General features: G+C 40.6%; 1 protein-coding gene across 1 annotated transcript in view; it reads left to right on the top strand.

Annotated features, from left to right (window-relative positions):
• Positions 1-18,820, top strand: part of LOC139712134 (sodium-dependent dopamine transporter-like) — a 44,707-nt gene extending 25,887 nt beyond the window's left edge. The window contains exons 4-15 of the mRNA XM_071623971.1: positions 8,293-8,427; positions 8,799-9,060; positions 10,097-10,235; positions 11,462-11,596; positions 12,992-13,095; positions 13,999-14,123; positions 14,589-14,701; positions 15,305-15,436; positions 15,775-15,874; positions 16,418-16,530; positions 16,795-16,962; positions 18,669-18,820. Of these exons, the coding sequence (XP_071480072.1) occupies positions 8,293-8,427; positions 8,799-9,060; positions 10,097-10,235; positions 11,462-11,596; positions 12,992-13,095; positions 13,999-14,123; positions 14,589-14,701; positions 15,305-15,436; positions 15,775-15,874; positions 16,418-16,530; positions 16,795-16,962; positions 18,669-18,797 (1,655 nt within the window). The 3' untranslated portion in view covers positions 18,798-18,820. The remainder of the gene's footprint in view (positions 1-8,292; positions 8,428-8,798; positions 9,061-10,096; positions 10,236-11,461; positions 11,597-12,991; positions 13,096-13,998; positions 14,124-14,588; positions 14,702-15,304; positions 15,437-15,774; positions 15,875-16,417; positions 16,531-16,794; positions 16,963-18,668) is intronic.

The following is an 18,820-nucleotide window of genomic DNA, read 5'->3' as shown; positions in this document are numbered from 1 at the left end:
GAAAAGCTCGCTAACTTCAGCATTATACTGTTATTGTTAGTTTATCGGCTACATTCCTTTGCATCCGGGTAAAATTACTTTCTGGATCATAAAATGTTTAGCAAAGCAGTATGACGACATTTTCATGCGCTTCTTTAACATCCACAGAAGATAACAAAGAACTATCTTCACCTTTTCATAAAGTTTTGCGCAAATGTTATTATTCATTTACATATGCTTACCATTGCTGCTTAAGATGAAAACTGGTTCTTCTTTATCTTAAAAGTAATGAAAAATGATGTTTTCACAAAGTTTGCAGTTTTAGCAAGTACATTAGTTGAAAGTCGACTAACTTCTATGAGGATGCGACACAGAAGACGAAATACATTTCAGATAAAACAAAAACATGCCATGCTAACGTTCCCTAATCACAAAATACGGCGAAAATAAAGAATCTGTCGGAAAAAACGCAAAGAGTATGGGAGACAATCCAAACTCTATACAGCCTACTGTGTAGGGCCCTATAGCCATTACGGTTTCACACGTGTAATCTGTGTTTATCTTGTTCCGAGTGCAGTACACGGAACCGGAGAGTCCAATAGGCACACATCACATCTAAAGCCAGTTCAAATCCTACCAGAATCTTCAATCATTCTGATGCACGGTCACTTACGATGATTGATCTTGCACACCAGTCTTAAACACACAGATATCCTCACCAATATTACCCCACCCCCACCACTACCAGCCCACCGTATCATCCGCCGGACGGCAGGTTGACCTGTACGCCCGCATTGCCGCCTGGCTCGCTGACAACAGCACACGGCTGGGCCATTTGATACGACGAGCAAGCGAAGTTAATGGGTCAGGGTGCTTGAAGAATAGATTTCCCTCGCAGTGTAGAGGCGCTACTACCTGCGATGAGCAACTCCAAACTACGGGTCAAGGGTCACTAGCTAAATCTAGATGACACATTGATGTCCGTCGACAGGTTCAAACGCATTTGGTGTCATCTCCATCGATTGTTCTTGTTGGTCTTTCTTTGCTATCTGAGTTTATACCAACACTAAGTCGGATACTGTTTGGGACAGAAGCCAACTTTACTTTTTGAATAATCCATCTTTGGATTTTTGTATGTTTTGTTTTTTCCTTTCAGTACCACAGGATCACATTCGTGAGAAAGAGCAATAAAGTGAGCTGTTCAATTATTTGAACTCATAAAGTATAGCGAACTTGTTTAGATACACGTTCAAACAACATCAAAACTTTGCCTAACAAACACGTCAGGGAAAGAAGATGAATTGAATGCTCAAAGTGGCGAAGCTGCACCCTAAAAACCAACTTTGGGAAAACTTCATGCCAGATCTTAATTACCTCTTTCAGGGCATGCTTTTAATACTTGCACATCTAGGAGGAAGATGACGATGAAAAAGAAGAAGGAGACGACGACGACGACGAAGAAGAAGAAGAAATAGGAGAAGGAGGAGGAGGAGGAGGAGTATGAAAACGAGGAGGAGAGACAGATAGTCTAACTCTGGTCCCTTCTTGGCGTGAAAAAATCGCAAGCGAGGATTTTAAGCCTTTCCTCTTCTCCTTTATAGAAGCGAAAAGTAAACGAAAGGCGGCCGCCGGTGCCAAAAAGATCCTCGGAAAGAGAAGAGGAGAAGATGTGATTGGTCGCCTTTCTGTCTCTCGATTTCCTCCTGTCTCTTTCCTTTTTATCTCTCGTGATTTATCACGGACAGATTTTTCCCCCCAAGTCCGAGCGAGCCTCATTAAACACCTCGAGACAGCCGCCGCGAGGCGCGCTTTTCAGTCGCGGCATTTTACGTGGTCCGACTAGCGATCGGAGAGAGTCCAGTCACTTCGGTGATGGCTATAGACTCAGAGAAGCTCGTCCAGATCACGAAGTGTTAACTCTGACAATACCACGGGCAAACAGTTTGTATGCGAAGTCAAGGGCACTTCAAGTTGGTGGTTCTGTGAGGGGTTAATTTGTTCAAAGACGGCACCTACCCGCCCCTCCTACCAATCTCTCTTTAATGCAAAGTTTGAGTGGGTCAAACAAGATCGGGACTTCTTGCTTGCCTCATGCAGAAGAACAATCACAAAATGTCATGGGTGCATATAATGACAGGTTTGAATTGTAATCAACTGTCTTCACGATAAGCTAATTAGCAAGAGTAACCGAATTTGCAGGAACAGTAGTCATTTTTTGTGTGGTTATGACATGAAATCAAAGCCTAACATTAAAAAATACATATATATTCTAAAGGAAACCAGAGGGTTGCATGTTGGTAGTACTACTACCATCTGAAACTTCCATCCCTTTTTACATGTATCATTAAACAAAGACATTGGGTCCAAGGTTAACGTAAGTGCTAACACTCCTTTAGACACAATAATAACTCAATGTACGCTAGGGAACAGAACACAGTAGTAAGTCATCTTGTCCCCAGCGTACACACTATAGGCAGCTTTCGAACCTATCATCTTCTGACCATGAACCTGAGCTTTAGCCATCGAATAACACAGTGCTGCTGGGATTTAAGGGGAAAATCAAGTTGCAAAAAACATTCATAGCTTCATAGGCTTTTGTTTCAACGTAGTCTTTGATCAAGGCCTCGTGGCTTAGGAATTGCTTCACACCAAGCGTCTTGCTAGTCGAGGTGAACGCACGAGCGAGTATCGTCAGCTCCGTGACGCCACTAGGGTGCGAGTTGACCCCAGCCTGTGGCTTGCCTCGCAGGTCTTTCCAGTACTCCGCTAGTTTCGAATAAGTAGCGGGGCGTGTACTAAGTGGAATATGAATTGAAGCCACGAGGCTGGACAAAAGGCTAGATCTAATGTAACACAAAGCATTCGATAAGGAGGAGAACAATCGTTGTAATATGAATATACGATGAGTTCAAGAAGAGTGCATTTGCAATGTGGTCACTGTATTGTAACAGGAAACATCAGGAAAATTGAAGAGAAACCGGAAGTGTCTCAGAGTCTGTTAGTCCATAGAGTGAGGAAAGATGGAGCTGGGTGTTGAATATATGCCCAATTCCCAATTTGTGGCTGTCGAAGAACAATGCATTAAAAGTACATCAGTTTACTATGATCTGATAATGAGATGGTCTTCATATGATTATCCAGTGTATCTTTTCCTTTTTTTAAGTGTAAGCACGGGCAAGTTGAAAAAGAAAAAGATGTGTGGTAATGATTACTGTGGAAGGGAAATGTAATTGATGAAAGTGTCAAATCACATTTCACAAGTTTATCAATTCTTTTTAGAATTTACATTTCTTTGTTTTACTTACATCATGGTCGGGGGTCACATCACAGCAAAAGATATAAGCATTGCTTCTTTTTATAAAGACAGAATGTCGGCCGACTAATAGGGGTCATCCAATTGCACGAGCTGGAAACCCACGAGTCATATAGCCCACGAGCTGGACATCAGGTACAACACGCCCACTAGCATGACTAGCTAGACACTAAGCTATACGTAAAACAGACTCATACGCTAGACACTCACTAGGCAAATAACGCCTATGAGCTCGACACTACGTACATTAAGCCCCGTGATGTAATGTCGAGATTATGCGCTTTTTAAAAAAATTAGGCTCGTGGGCCTAATTTGCCTAGTGTCGAACTCGTGACCGTACAGCTCGTGGACCTATTTTAGTTGATGTCGAGCTCATTGGCTTCGTTCACTTAATATTGCCTACCTCGTGGGCTGTATGACTCGTGGATGTATAGCTCGTGGACTGTATGACTCGTGGGTGTCGAACTCGTGACGTACACCCGACCAGCTGACATGACTACAAACGACAACTAAACCATCTCAATTTATCATAGACATCCTTCACAGGATAGGTTGCCAGAAGCAAAGCTGAAGTTAACCGTTTTCGTTATATCCTCGTGATTCGGCTCGTCACACTGCGCTAGTATAGATAATGCAAATAATGAAATCTGATTGTATCTGAAACAATATCACCTCGCATTCCCTTGAAAAAAAAAAGTATGACAGAGATCAAGAATGAAATCTACCTCAGTGATACGTGAGTCGACTGCTATATAAATTCAATCAAATTCAGCTTAACATAAAAGTATTTTCTGCGATCAGTTAAATGACTGTTCGTAACGTATGAAGTATAATCGATTGCAAATTGATTTCGACAAACTGTTCCAGGTATATTATGCCACAGCTACAGGTAATTCATATTAATCTGGGAAAACCCCAAAACAAAACCGCAAAACAACATCAAAGACATCTCTTTCAATTTAGTAGCCGTTTAAAGTCTTATGCAGCATAATGGGACAAAAGTATTGTTTTTCATTGTTTTTCTTTCTTTTTTTTCAGTAATGAAACATCATAAAGATGGGGTTTGTTGAGACTCTTCCATCAAACTGAAATAGATCTATATTAGCTAGTTCTGTAACAGTAGCTTGAACACACGAACCATCTAATCAACCTTGAGTAGGCAGGCTGATTTCAGCAAATATTGATCTGAAGTATTGTTTTCCGCTGAGATGGGTATGCAAGGGCAAAAAGAAAAAAAAAAGAAAAAAAATCTAGATACAGGCACAGCAGCAATACCTGTTTCCCCATTACCAGTTCGTCTCTCTCGCAGAGATGTCCGATTTTTAATCTGGGCCCACATTCGATGGCGATAACCGGGCACCGTTATAATTTCGAAACGATACTGTCGATCGATGCGACATGGCGAGGCTTGCCCGGGCGCGCTCAATATCGAGAACCCGCGAAGAATACAACGGCGGAAACATTAGGCGGTATGGCTTGAGAACATCAACAAACCATTGTGGTTTGTGTCTTAGAAAACAACCGAGTGATACGGATTCTAGACAAGCTATTGCCCTTTCAATGATATCTCGGTTCTTTATAATTGTTGTTAATGTATGAAAAGGAATTTCAGGAAATCGAAGGTGGAGTCTTACAGTCAATCATCATACGATGATAATTGATGATATTATCTTTTTTTATTATCATCTTATTTAAGATTTAGATTTTTCGTCGACTGAGCAGCTCTGTGTTTGATGTCGGGATATCAGTTACACATGAACCGATGGAAGTTAAAGTTTACATTCAAGATATTCTTGAACTTGTCTGAGAACTCGTCTAGAATCCGTCAATTTGTTTTGACGTTGATAAATATATGTAGATATTGATTGAGGCCACTCCAAGGATCATTTCGTTCTTTTCTTTGTCAATATGCTAAGTCGTAGATGCCTTCATTTGTGGTGATTGCGCGCTATCGGTGCATTTCAGTGTGCTTTTGGAACGTTGAATCCGATAGTGATGTCTGGAAGAGTAACACCCTTTCCTTGGTCCGAGCGTGCCAGGCTGAGGAAGGGGGCAGTCGGTGCAGAGATTTAGCAGCTGTCTCGTTCCAGATCAAAAAAATATTAATAAGACTATATTATCGCTTTGCATACCATAGTCACGAATTATTGACGACTTTCAGCCCTTTGATACGTTGATCATGTCACACGCTAAGGAGACTACGTACTGGAATCAACCTGATGTGGACGTAAAGGGGATAGAACTGACAACATTACCGCTACTCTGAAACCTCTGTGCTAAAAGATGCATTTAAAACAAAAAATCAATTTCTCTGCGGTTGAGTCGCGGACAAAACCACGATAAATTTTTCCTTCCTCTCTCTGTCTTATTGAATACAATTACTACGTGAACGCGCGTAAATTCAACTTAACGAATTCATTGTAATCGACTTCAGCGCTGACGTGCATCGATGTTTAATGACGATCATCATGATTTGTATTCATTCGCTCACGTCGTCATAGTCTTCCTCTTTTTTTTTTGCCTTGCCTTGTATGAAACGTTTTATTACGTCACATAATGGCCTGCATGTGACGTCATATTCTTTTATTATGTATCACTGAAATTAAATTTCATGAGGTAGAATAAAGGAAATGTGTAGCATGAAAGTTTTCTTTAAAAAGCGTGGTGCACAAACCTTCTGATAAACAAAGATGGTATTAAACTTCAGTTGTTGAACTGTTCTGGCGCTAGAATTTCTCACCCGGCATCTTGCGAATATTACAGTTTCACTCCACCACGCACGCTCATGGGTACAGTCCGCTGGGTGCTGGATTGAATTGAAATTACCACTCATTATAATCGACAATCTTGTACCCCCGCGGCTATGGTGGCCTCAAGGGTGCAGCTGTGCTACAGGACAGGTCGATGCCAGCGATACGTCACGGAGACATCCTCGCGCGCGGACGGATATATAGGCGCTGGTGAGGACGGAAAGAGTGGCTGGGTTCAGTTGGCTGACTGGGTGTGGCGGAGTTTTCTAGTTAATCATTTTCACTGCTACCGTCAGCTTCCTGAGATGACTCTTGAACAAACTAGATATCGCACAATCGTCATTCTCTGTCGCCGTGTTATTGGTTTATCATTTGATCACGTTTATTTTCGGTGGTACAAAAGAAATTATAGTTTGCTTACGTGCCACTTCAATACTCAAGCTTGTGGAGCCTTCACTTTTCCTCTCGCATGCTCTATGATATAACATATACAATCATAAGGCCCATCATTGTATCTAAAACGCACAACAGTTACAAAACCTTCACGAAGAATACTTTCATAATGAAAACTTAGGATTTGTTTAAACACACACGCTTGAGATGACTGTGCTGGTCTTCCTTGTAAAATCTACCTTCCTGCGAACCACTCTTATGACCAAGATAAAAATCCCCAATCGTGCAAATGATGATTTTAATTACAAACAGTCGTTAGTGCATGCATATTTTATCTTTGGTTGTTTGTTCGTTTGTTTTTTGTCACATTGCCATGTTATACTTGTCATACCGTTGTCACATTTTGATGTATGCATGTTTTATTAAGTGACAATAAATGAAATGAAATGAAATATTTCTATTTCTCGCAAAATATCTCGAATGTTTATTCCTCTGTCGTGTTAGGATTTCACCGTCACACAAGCGGCGCCATTCTCTATGTTTCCTTGTAATAGAGACATCGACATCAATTTAGTGTGTCTGTTTCAGTAATGGGTGTAAGAAGTGTGTATGTAGATTTATTTCTGTGGCCACCAAAGAAGCACTGAAATACATTGTACTCATGAGCAAACTAGCTGCCACTGGACCGGTGGCTTCAAGTCCCCTCCGAAAAAATCGGCAAAGGATAAGTGCTTAAAGCGCTGCTGTCGGGGGACGCGGACCCCGTATCTCAAGAATTGAGAGACCATGGTCTTGTCCACTGAACCACATACACGGGTCATCATGGAACGTGTGTCTTCATATAGGCATATCCTTTTTTGTTAAGCCAATTTTAAAGTCTCTCTCTCAACCTGGGGCCCGTTTCATAAAAATTGTCATCAGTGACAATTTGTCATAGATGTGACAAGCTACTGAAATCCTTGCATCTCATTGGGTGAGAGCAAATTTGTCATAGAAATGTGGCAGTTGTCACTGATGACAAGTTTTATGAAACGGGCCCCAGGTCTCTCTCCGACGGGAGTCAGTTTCCGTTTTAAGATATTAGCGAGCTTTAGATCTGCAACGCAAACGCTAGAGTCGACGCTATTCGTCCAAAAATTGTGTTCTGCACGTGCACGGGGCAGCTGTTTCCATTGTCCAACCCGAGAGGCTACGTTGTCTTAGCGTTCGCGTCGCAGATCTAAGGCTCACTTTTATGTGTCATGACGGGGCAAGACTGAGATAACTCTCAAAGTTGCTGCCATTTACTCCTTGTTTATTGTTCGTCACTTACCCCCAGTTAAGTCAAGGCTGTATAGAGCCGAGTCATCCATAATAACACTTCATAAAACACACACACACACACACACACAAAAAAAAAAAAAAAAACACCACACGTGTGAAATGAAAAATGAAAAATGAAACTAAACTGGGTGAAAGTCAAGTCATTTAGACTTCAATTAAACAGCGCCACCATGATGATGGTGGATCCGGAGTGGGGCCTGCCGTTTAATTGTTCTTGGCATAGATTGCAGACCTTTGTTAATTTGCTTTTTTCATTTTGTGTGTCTATGAGTTGTTTGCAGAAGCGAAATATAAATCAACCAACTCTTTCAGGTAAAGCGTTTGACGATATTGCTTATTGATTGAAGGGTCAACTGCAATTTGAAGCAACAGGCACGCATAATCTCTGCTGCCCCCCCCCCCCCCCCCCCCACACACACACACACCACCACCACCACCACTTTCTCTCGTGCTCTCTTTTTTTGTATCGGTCGCAATCTCATCCATTGCTCATGGTTTCACATATCTTGCATCTTGTTTTCGGAATCATCACAGGCGCTTTCCTGATACCGTACATCTTTATGCTGATCTTCATGGGGATCCCGCTCTTCTACATGGAGTTGGCCCTAGGTCAGTTCAACCAGACCGGGCCCGTAACGGTCTGGGACAAGATCTGTCCGCTCTTTAAAGGTAAATGAACACCGTAACCGTGGAAACGTACAATATTCAACATCATTACGTGACATCAAAACAATCAACTCAGTAGATCCTGGCATGTATTTTTAATTAAATTTAATTCAATTCAATTCAATTCAATTCAATTCAATTCAATTCGATTCAATTCAATTCAGTTCAGTTCAGTTCAGTTCAGTTCAGATCAGTTCAGTTCAATTCAATTCAATTCATTTCATTTTAATTCGATTTGATTTAATTTGATTCAATTCAAACTTATTTTCATTTTTCTACAAAACGTAATAACGTTTGTCCTTCCTGTTTTCTCCCATCGTCTTCTGTAACGAAATGTTTCTTCCGTCATTTTCTCCCCCCATCCGGTAATTCAGGTGTCGGCTTTGCGATGATCTGCATCGCTTTCTTCGTCGACTTCTACTACAACGTGATTATCTCTTACTCCATCTACTACCTCTTCGCCTCCTTCAACCGCGTGTTGCCGTGGAGCACGTGTGACAATTCCTGGAACACCATCTACTGCTTCCGGCCTGCCGATGGCCCGACCTACTACTACAACTACACCACCGAGATCGACGGCATCAATACGACCTTCGTCATCAACAAGACGAAGTCCGCGGCCACGGAATACTACGAGTATGTCTTCCATAGTATAATCACCATCGTCGTCGTCGCACTTGTGTTCGGAAACCAGAAAAAAAAAGAGCCTTGTGTTAGCTGTGGCTCCTTTGTTCAGATATTTGTACGCAGTAATCATGTTTTTATTACAGAAATGCAATAGGAGTGCTTTGGTACAGTTGATTAGAAGTGAACTTTTGAAACTTGAGATCCAAAGTTCTAAGTGCTAATATCCTTGGACGATATCTTTAATGTATTTTTTTTTTTCATCCGCGATGTCCTTTTAAGAATTGGTATTTGGCAATGCTGAAGTGCTGTAATAATAATGGTGGGGCCATAATGTGGAAGCCCTGAAATGGTTCGAACCTGTCCAAAGCTTTGCCAGTGAGGTCTAAGACTGTTCCCAGAGTTGATGGAAGTTTCAGTACCGCCGATTGATGAAATGCGGCTGTATGCCATTATAATGCTTTATTTCAAGGAGCATAACACTACCCCTTTGTGTGCTGATTATAGTACAGAAAGTCCCATAACGCTATATACACAAACTGTCCAAATTCCCTGGCACGGAAAGGGTTAAAACAAGTATAAAAAAGGGGGGCCTTAACCGCATTTTTCTGGTGCCACTTCCGGGTTTACAGTTGGGTTTCATCAGCATAAAACATCTTTTGAACACCAAATGAACCTATTAAAGCTTCCAAAGGAGATGCGTACAACGAAAACAAGACTGGACCCAGTACAAATCCTTGGGGGCTTAACCGCAATTTTCTGGTGCCACTTCCGGGGTAAAAACAAGTGGGGAGTCCCAAGTGGGCCTGTCTATTAAAATCACTTCAGTTTGATCATTCTGTGTATCCATGAACGCATCGCAATCGTCTGTAACTTAAATTTGCCCTTGATCTAGGATTCTATATTCGACAATTTATACGGTCATGGCGGTGGACGGTTGCGCTATAATAAAATTCCCCAGTCTTCTCGAATGACGGACTTTAAGCCCTTATGCCGTTTCCCTGCAAATCAATTCATTGACTTTCTTACTGCACTTCTCCGGCTACAGGCGAGCCGTCCTGCAGATGCACGAGAGTCCGGGCATCCATGACCTGGGCAAGGTGGTGTGGCAACTCGCGCTCTGTCTTCTCGCTGTCTACATCATCTGCTACTTCAGTCTCTGGAAAGGAATCAAGGGGTCAGGAAAGGTCAGAACCCACAATGCAAACATTACAGAACAACAACAACATCATCAACAACAACAACAACAACAACAACACCAACAACAGCAACAATAGGAACAACAACAACAACAACGACAACGACAACAAAACCATGCAAAAAAACGACAACAACAAGAAAAAGATTATCATGAAAATCTATTCATGTCCAAATCTTGTCACAACTTGAATAGGATATACAAGGTGTAAGTCTATCATAAGGGATGATTATTCCGTTTCTACATAACTCTAATCATACAAATAATATTCTTGTACTCGCATGTAGTTGAGAATTGCCGGAACGGTTAAAAGCCTCCTTGACACCACATTGATGATATATCTATCATTATGCCTTTTACAACTTTGAAGATGATATCGAAAATTCAAGCCAGCAAGAGCTGCATTTGCAGATGATTTTTACGTAGCTGCATGTTAAGTCTGGAAGAAAACGATAGTTCTAGGTGCTGACACAAGAAACCCTTTTAAATGCATTCTTACATGAAATAATGATTAGACTGAGAGTTTAATTGTTTACAGTTCAATTTTGCATTACATCAAATTTCAGTGCTTTATGAAGCGTTATTGTTTACAGAGGCGCCAACATCTCGCACATTAAGCACTTGCGAAGACCTGTACAAATTTCCAAGTCAACCATAAATTATTATTTGACGATATATTTCCCCACGACGTCCGTGATCTGAACCTGTAGGTAAAAATGGAAACACCCTTTTAATACTGGGAAAATACTGGTGCCAGTGCTCTCCATACCAGCTGAAGAATCTACCTTGGGCAAGTTAGACAATTTTCACCACTTTCAGAATTTCTGTTATATCGTCGTCATGACTGCAATGATGATGATGATCCACGGCATTTGTATAGCGCCATGTATCTGTTTTGAAAACATTAAGAGGCGCAGACTCCTCCAAGAGTTAGCAATTGAATGCCTGGTGAAAAAAAAAATGTGAGTCTTGAGTGAGGCTTTGAAGTGCTGCAATGGTGAAAGAAATTATAGCAACTACAGTCAAACTTGTCTATAGCGGCCACCCAAGGGAAACACAAAAGCGGCCGTTATAGACAGGTGACCGCTCTAGACAGGGTTCTTTGATACGATCTTTCTCTAGGACGGAATTGTTTTCAGTGGCCGTATACGACAGGTGGTCACTAAGACAGGTTTGACTGTATAAAAAGGCAATCTCTATCCATGCTAACTCCAGGTTGTGTGGATTACGGCGACCCTGCCCTATATGGTCCTCTTCTGTTTGCTGATTCGCGGTGTGACTCTGCCGGGAGCCGGGGAGGGCATCAAGTACTACCTGATCCCCAAGTGGGAGCTTCTCCGCTCCCCTCAGGTAAGTTCATTAAAGGAGACCTCCGGATGATTTTCAGAATTTGATACATTTGAACAACTGCAAATTAGTTATGCTGAGTACAAAGTTTCAGAATTTATAGTGATCTGGATGAGATAAATACGAATGTTTTCAAAATTTATAACAAATTATAACAAATTGCAATGAACGAGGATAATGACATGGCAGCCTCACCATAAGAATGCACGAGTTGGGGCTTGAGGAAACAGAACAAAAGAAGAAGGCATGCATAGGTTATACACAGGTGAGCGGTATTGTAATGGAATTACACTGCTACATTTCTGAAATATGTGAGGCTCCTATGTCATCAACACTGTTCAGTGTAATTTGTTTAAGATTTTTCATAGTATTGGTTTCTCTGCTCAAAGACCACAATAAATTCCACAAATTTAGACATGGAGTTGTCGATTTATGTACTGCGTGATGTTAAATAATGAAAATCGTCTGGAATGCCCCTTTAAGTTGACACTGTGACCATCACTGGCAGGCGACCTTAAAGGCGGCAGTCACACGGGCAACAGATCACGATCTTAAACTTCGCGATCTGTTGCCAGTGTGACCGCGGCTATTGTGTATATAAGCAGATGATTGTCCTGAAGAAATCATGCAGGCTGTTGTTGGTGGTTGTTGTTGTTGTTTTTCTTGTCCTTCATTTTCGTCTTTCACATTTTCTCTTTTTCATATATATATATATATATATATATATATATATATATATTTAAAGGAAATGGTTCAGTATCCTGTAGATGGTAAGGACATCTTCCATAGGCTAATTTAGAAATAAACAGGTAGTGACGGCCTCTTCACGAGTCCTACTCTCGCACACTTAATCATGATACCCAATTTTGGTTCGGCTAGGGTTAGGCACTTGGTTGGGCTTTCATGCGTACTGTGTGGGTATTTTACCAGAGTGTACGCCCCCACCTGTTGTTTACGTAGAAGTCGAGTCAACCAAGCGTTTCCTGTCAATAAGTCCGCACAATTTCACCGACAAAGAGACGAGAAAAAGAAAAGTCTCATTAACATACGCTAATCCTTCGAAACGAAGATCCAACCATCGATTTTTTTTTTAAATTTTCACGATTTTGAAATGAGGAAATAAAAACGAAAAGTAACACTGTAATCTGCTGTTTACGCCATCCGCACTGATTATTGTTTATACCATATAACTCTCTGGTCTTTATGGGGGGATGAGCTTGTTAGACATAGTGAAATCACTTCTGTTAACATTCGGCGACAAGCGCTTTTGAAGCAGTGATACGGTCCTGTCGGAAAATGCCCCCAAAATAAAAACTGTAAAAATCGTCATCTGTCTCATTCCATGCGTAATATTCTCCCCAATCTCCTCTTTATGATTCCATCATTTCACTCCACTAGGTTTGGGTTGATGCGGCCGCCCAGATCTGCTTCTCGCTCGGTCCAGGCTTCGGTGTGCTTCTGGCTTTTGCCAGCTACAACAGGTTCCACAACAACATTTACAAGTGAGTTTTAGAAAATGAAAAGCGAAAAGGGGCATTTCTTAGATGTATGTAGGCCTACTTCAACGACAGGAGTGAATTGAGAACATGAAGATTAAAGAATACATTCCCCCCTGATTCTTTTCTATACTTCATTATAATCTGTAAACAAATTTTTGCATAGAAAGAATATGCCTATATCTTCTCCCGCCACAGTCTTGAAGATTAAGTGGAATAAAGCATGATATCATGTTCTCATGTATCAAACAATGCATTATTGGCGAGAAAACTTGGGTGCCTCGCGCACTGATCCATTTGATTTTGTGTCACATACTATTATGTCATTTGTAGAATTTACGATTTAACAATTTAAGCAATTTAAGGAATGAATTAAGAAGAGCGCAGTAGCTATACCCATGCGATTGACTTGTTTGCAAAGTGTTTACGTGCAACGCGCAGACTAAAACTTGATTGAAAATATTATGCGTGTCATGTAGGGTATATTATTGCGCGTTTACGAGTGCATGCATTATATACATTGTATACGAAAGCTTGCATCGTTGAATTACAGTAGTTTCCTAACGTGTCAAGATTTGTTCCATTGTAATTTAGATGGGAATGTAGAGGATGAATATATCTATGCATCGGTCATAGGCCTATACACACAGAGGAAGACGAAAAAGCATAGTACATGAAACTTCCATTCTAGATCCAGTTTCTGTTACATGATGACGGATCTTGCTTTATATTTTGCAGCCATTATTCAGTTCCAGGCAACTATCATAATTGTTCTGTGAAGGAGACTATGAATTTCTTCACAGGCACACACTGAACATGATGGTAAACGAGTAGAAATAGTTATATATGTAGAAGAGACAGAGATGAGGTGAGGTGGAATTTTCTTCAAACTTTCATCGTACCATTCAGAGACGCTCTACTTACCAGCTGCATCAACTGCATGACGAGTTTCCTTGCTGGGTTCGTGGTGTTCGCTGTCCTGGGATACATGGCCGTCAGAAACGGACAGAGCGTCGACGAAGTGGCAACGGAAGGTAAAAAAAAAACCACTATGCCCCTGTCACACTTTGCCGGATAAGGCAAACGCAAGAGAACGAATGTCGATTTTTTGCATCCGTTGATATCCCTTACAACGCGTTTCATGCCATTTTTATGCTTTGGATGGACGTTTATCTTCCGGTGATTTCCGTCAGTGCGGCCAGAAAACTTTGTGCATGCACACACAGTTTTTTTCTCGCCAAAAACTTATAGCGGGAACTGACTCTTGTCCTCTTAGTTGTACGTTTTCTTCTTTATCTGTATGCTGTACTTCGTCATCTTCCGCGTGTTCCCATCCGCTAGGCCTCCTGTAGAGTCCGTTGCTGCAAGACGAGGATATGGATATCAAAGGAATTATGGATGATGGTAACAAATGATAGGACTGGTCCTTCAAAATTAACATAATTTACCCGATTTTGTTTGTTTGTTTGTTTGATTGTTGGTTTCTTTCTTTCTTGCAGGACCTGGTCTTGTCTTCGTCACATACCCCGAAGCCCTGGCTACCATGCCCGGATCAAACGTCTGGTCAATTCTCTTCTTCCTCATGCTTCTTACCCTTGGTCTCGACAGCTCGGTAAACTTCACTCTCCCCATTTCCTTGAATAATCCTGTTTAAACAGTCATGTATGCAGCGATAATAATGATGATGATGATAATGATAAAAGCAATAACAATAACAACAATAGCGCCGATGTTAACAATAGTATAGATGATAAAACAAATAATAATAATAATAATAATAATAATAATAATAATAATAATAGTAATTTATAGTAATAATGAATAGATAATAATGCTGCTTTCAATTTAAAATACTAAAATGCTAATGATTATACTGTACACCCAATAGAAGATCAGACAGATCAAATAAGTTGTATAGCATACATTATATTAAAGTGTTGGAACCAGGTGCTGATCCAGTAATCGCTATCAATTCTTTCTGGGGGTGTAGTTATGAAATATCTGTCAATAGAAATGTACATGGTTACCTGGTGGATTTCCAATTTCACCTCGATTATCGTTTCTTATCAGGAGAATGACTATATAGATTGCTCAATTCCCCTACAAATTCCCACACCCATGAAATGATAATATCGAGGAGTCGTATATAACTTAGTGACAAAAAAGAGTAGAATACTCATTCGATATTACTTTTATGGATTTGGTTTGTTTCAAGTTTGGAGGTTCCGAAGCCATCTTGACTGGATTGTCCGATCAGTTCCCGCGGGCCGTTAAAAAGCATCGCGAGGTGTTCATCGCCATTCTTTTCGCCGTCTACTACTTGGTGGGGCTATCGTTCGTTTCGCAGGTCAGTTCATTGTCTGACATCTTTTCTCTGCTAGTCGACAATATTATTGAACAGACAAAAGGTTAAATGCTTCTGTATTTTCGATCACCTCCCTTATTCACTCCGTCGTTTTGTTATTTTTCCGTCTTCTTTTTCTTCAATTTTGCGTCTTCTTCTTGTTTTACTTTCTCTTCCTTTGTCTGTGTGTTTTTTTTTTCCGAACAAGCTCATTATCACATCCATTAATATATACAATGCCTCCTCCACTTATCGCTTGGCCCCTATTTCTTTCCTTACAATACAGTGAAGAGTGTATTATCGATATACTTAATGCCTGTTTGAATCTTCCTGTTGTGCAGGGTGGAACGTATCTTGTGAACCTGTTTGACAACTGTGTAGCTTACTACGCGATTTTGTTCACTGTGGTATTCGAGACAATCGGAGTCGCATGGCTGTATGGTAAGCAGCGTGTCACAAAAGTATGATTACTGTTTGATATATATAGAATAATATGATTATCGATCCCCAAGGCTAGAATGCTCATACAATAGCTGAATGCTTGACTCTTGTATGAAATCTACAAGTACGTAGGATACACTTCTTAATATAGGTGTGATCGAATAATTGCGTCTACATGTTTACATGTGTTGACGTCTAGGCCAATCTTTTTGTGCATAGTTATCGTGTATTAAACGGGCAAATTTGATATCATAAAGTTGATTATGGATGCATAAATAGAAGCCTGCATAGCATCACTGATCGTATCCATATGTTTGAGTTTGACATACAGTTATACTTACAGGTTTGCAGAAAGGCATTAATAGAATTATCAAGATTTTATGTATCCTGCAGTTGACCTGGGATAAAACATGGCGATACCACCAATGTCTACTGTGTAACAAGTCTAACCATTTGCCTATGATATCAACTTCAACTGCAAAAGGTGTATACAAAGTTACCTTGGGATCATGCATTACGTTTCTCTACGAACTAATGCTACAGGTCTGACGATACCAACCAAACGCATTTCAGAAGACATCAATCAGATGTTGGGCTGGAGACCCGGCTATTACTGGCGGTTTTGCTGGATGTTCCTCAGCCCAGTAATGATAGTGGTAAGCACACGTGTACACATGCCACAAAGACATACCTCTGTGGCTTCTTTTGATGATGAATGCATTGATGATGACGTCAGTGATAATGATCAGAGTGTTTTTGTTAATGATGATGATGATGAAATTGGTATAAAGAATAACGCTCGCTATTATGACGAATGTGATGATAGAAATGATGATTATTATTTCTGATAGTTAGAACGACGATGATGTTGACAATAACGTTGCGATGCGATGCGCGTTTTTACCATTTTCTTCTGGCAGTTCATCATGGGGTTCGGTCTCGCGAATGAAAGATCGCTGCGTCTGGACAAATACATCTACCCTGAGTGGTCAGTGGCAGTGGGCTGGTTGATCACGTGCACGTCCATCGCCATGATACCGATCACGGCCATCTACCAGATGGTATCAACACCTGGCTCGTTAACTGATGTGAGTTTCTTACACCTTTTATACATAGACAGGCTATTGACCAGTCTGTGAGTAAAACTGTCGGGACTTGACGGCCAAAAGATTGGGGTCACTGCCCTGCTCAAATGTAAACACAGAACTCTATTACACAGCGAGCTACACCTTGCCATATTGACATCTATGACAAGCCGACTGTTCCATTAAGCGAAAACTCAGTTTATCGACAGAAAAAAACTCAGTTTTTCCTCGATAACATGAATTTACGATAGATAAACCGAGTCATCGTTTTATGGGATATTTGGCTTCCACAGGCAAGCCAATTAATGCCCCTTCTAAAGTGACAAACTTGATATACTTGCAGTTTATCGTCGAAACAACTTAGTCTATTAGTCGATAAACCAACTTTTCCGATTTATACCACATTTAGCGTGCCATAGACATCTGCACAATGATATCGAATATTTCTGAATACCACGGTTCATATTGCCGGTTAGAGAATCACGCAAAACATTACTTAAATTGCTTTGTCACTATTCATCTCATCAGTGTAAAGAAATGAATTAAAGCATTTTGTACATCATTAAATCATAAGTTGACGATTTCGGCGGGGTTTGCTATTGGAGCGTGCTACCCAAAGAAACTCACTCATTCTAATAAGAACATACTTGTAAGGGCAAATAAAGCAAAGAAGCCGCAATAGTTAGAGATAATTATATTTTGGTTTAAAGAATGGATGTACCAATTCTTGATCGTTTTTGGGGTCCATATAAAAAGTCTCAAGATTAGATTGAAGACCCGGTTGCGTAGGGATTCATGGATGGCCCGATTAAATCAATTTCCAGTCGCTGCCCTCCGGGGTACATTCGAAAAATCATCGGTCAGCGATTGTATAACGTACATCGGAGCGTACGCTCGTCGGCAGCGGTCGACTTCGGTCGAGATTTTTTGGCTGTTTGAGTACACAGTCATGTACCTACATTTAGAGATCAGTGATAAAGCTGTACAGTACATAATTCGAATCTCGAATTTTCGAATATTTCATTTCATTTCTTAATTTTCCGGCACACAAATTACATTTTAACATACGTCCAATCATCAATGAATTCAATTCAATTCAATTCAATTCAATTCAATTCAATTTATTCGGCACAAAATAAATCAAAAGTACATTATGTACACAATAAAAACAAAAGCAATGTGTATAAACATACATGCACATATCATGGAAATTAATGCCGGGACCAATGAATAGTAGTAAATAATATATTAAAGAAATTAAGTGCATACGGACTTTAAACAATATTTCATTATATACATACAGAATGGATATGAATCAGTCTAGAGAACGTTACATTCATTTTGGATAGTTAACCCGAGCGGGGCCAACCTTCCCATACATGGTATCCCTACGTGACACTGGGTCTTTCATGAGTACCATCAAACCATCAGTCTAAGCGTTAGGATTGTTAATGAATGTCCATATTGTAAACATAGAGGTATGATACACCCAAAGCTTGTCTCTAGGTGGCTCAACAGTAGGCATGTGGCTTGGATCATGGAGAAGACGTAGACCCTCTCTCAAAGGGCTAAGAAAACGCTCCACTTCGTTGAAACTTGTCGTAGAACGTTGGTGTACAGTCATGATAGTTCCGAATGTTGCTATGGAGACAGTGCTGTCTTTTCATCACCTCATGATTATCATCTACGTTTTCCTTCATTTTCCACAGCGTCTGATGAAGAATCTGTACACTCAAAAACAGTGGCCCAATGGATACGACAACAACATGTACACAGCAGAGCAGGAAAGTAGAATGAACGGAATGGTGCTGGAAGCTAAGCCAGTAACACCTGTCTGAGGAGGCTAGCCGAAGTCAAGCTG

This window comes from Diadema antillarum, unplaced genomic scaffold, assembly GCF_040938485.1.
Source record: "Diadema antillarum isolate AM-2024a unplaced genomic scaffold, OU_Dant_1.0 scf00000040, whole genome shotgun sequence".
Classification (NCBI taxonomy): domain Eukaryota; kingdom Metazoa; phylum Echinodermata; class Echinoidea; order Diadematoida; family Diadematidae; genus Diadema; species Diadema antillarum.
This window is presented reverse-complemented; position numbering and strand designations above follow the sequence as displayed.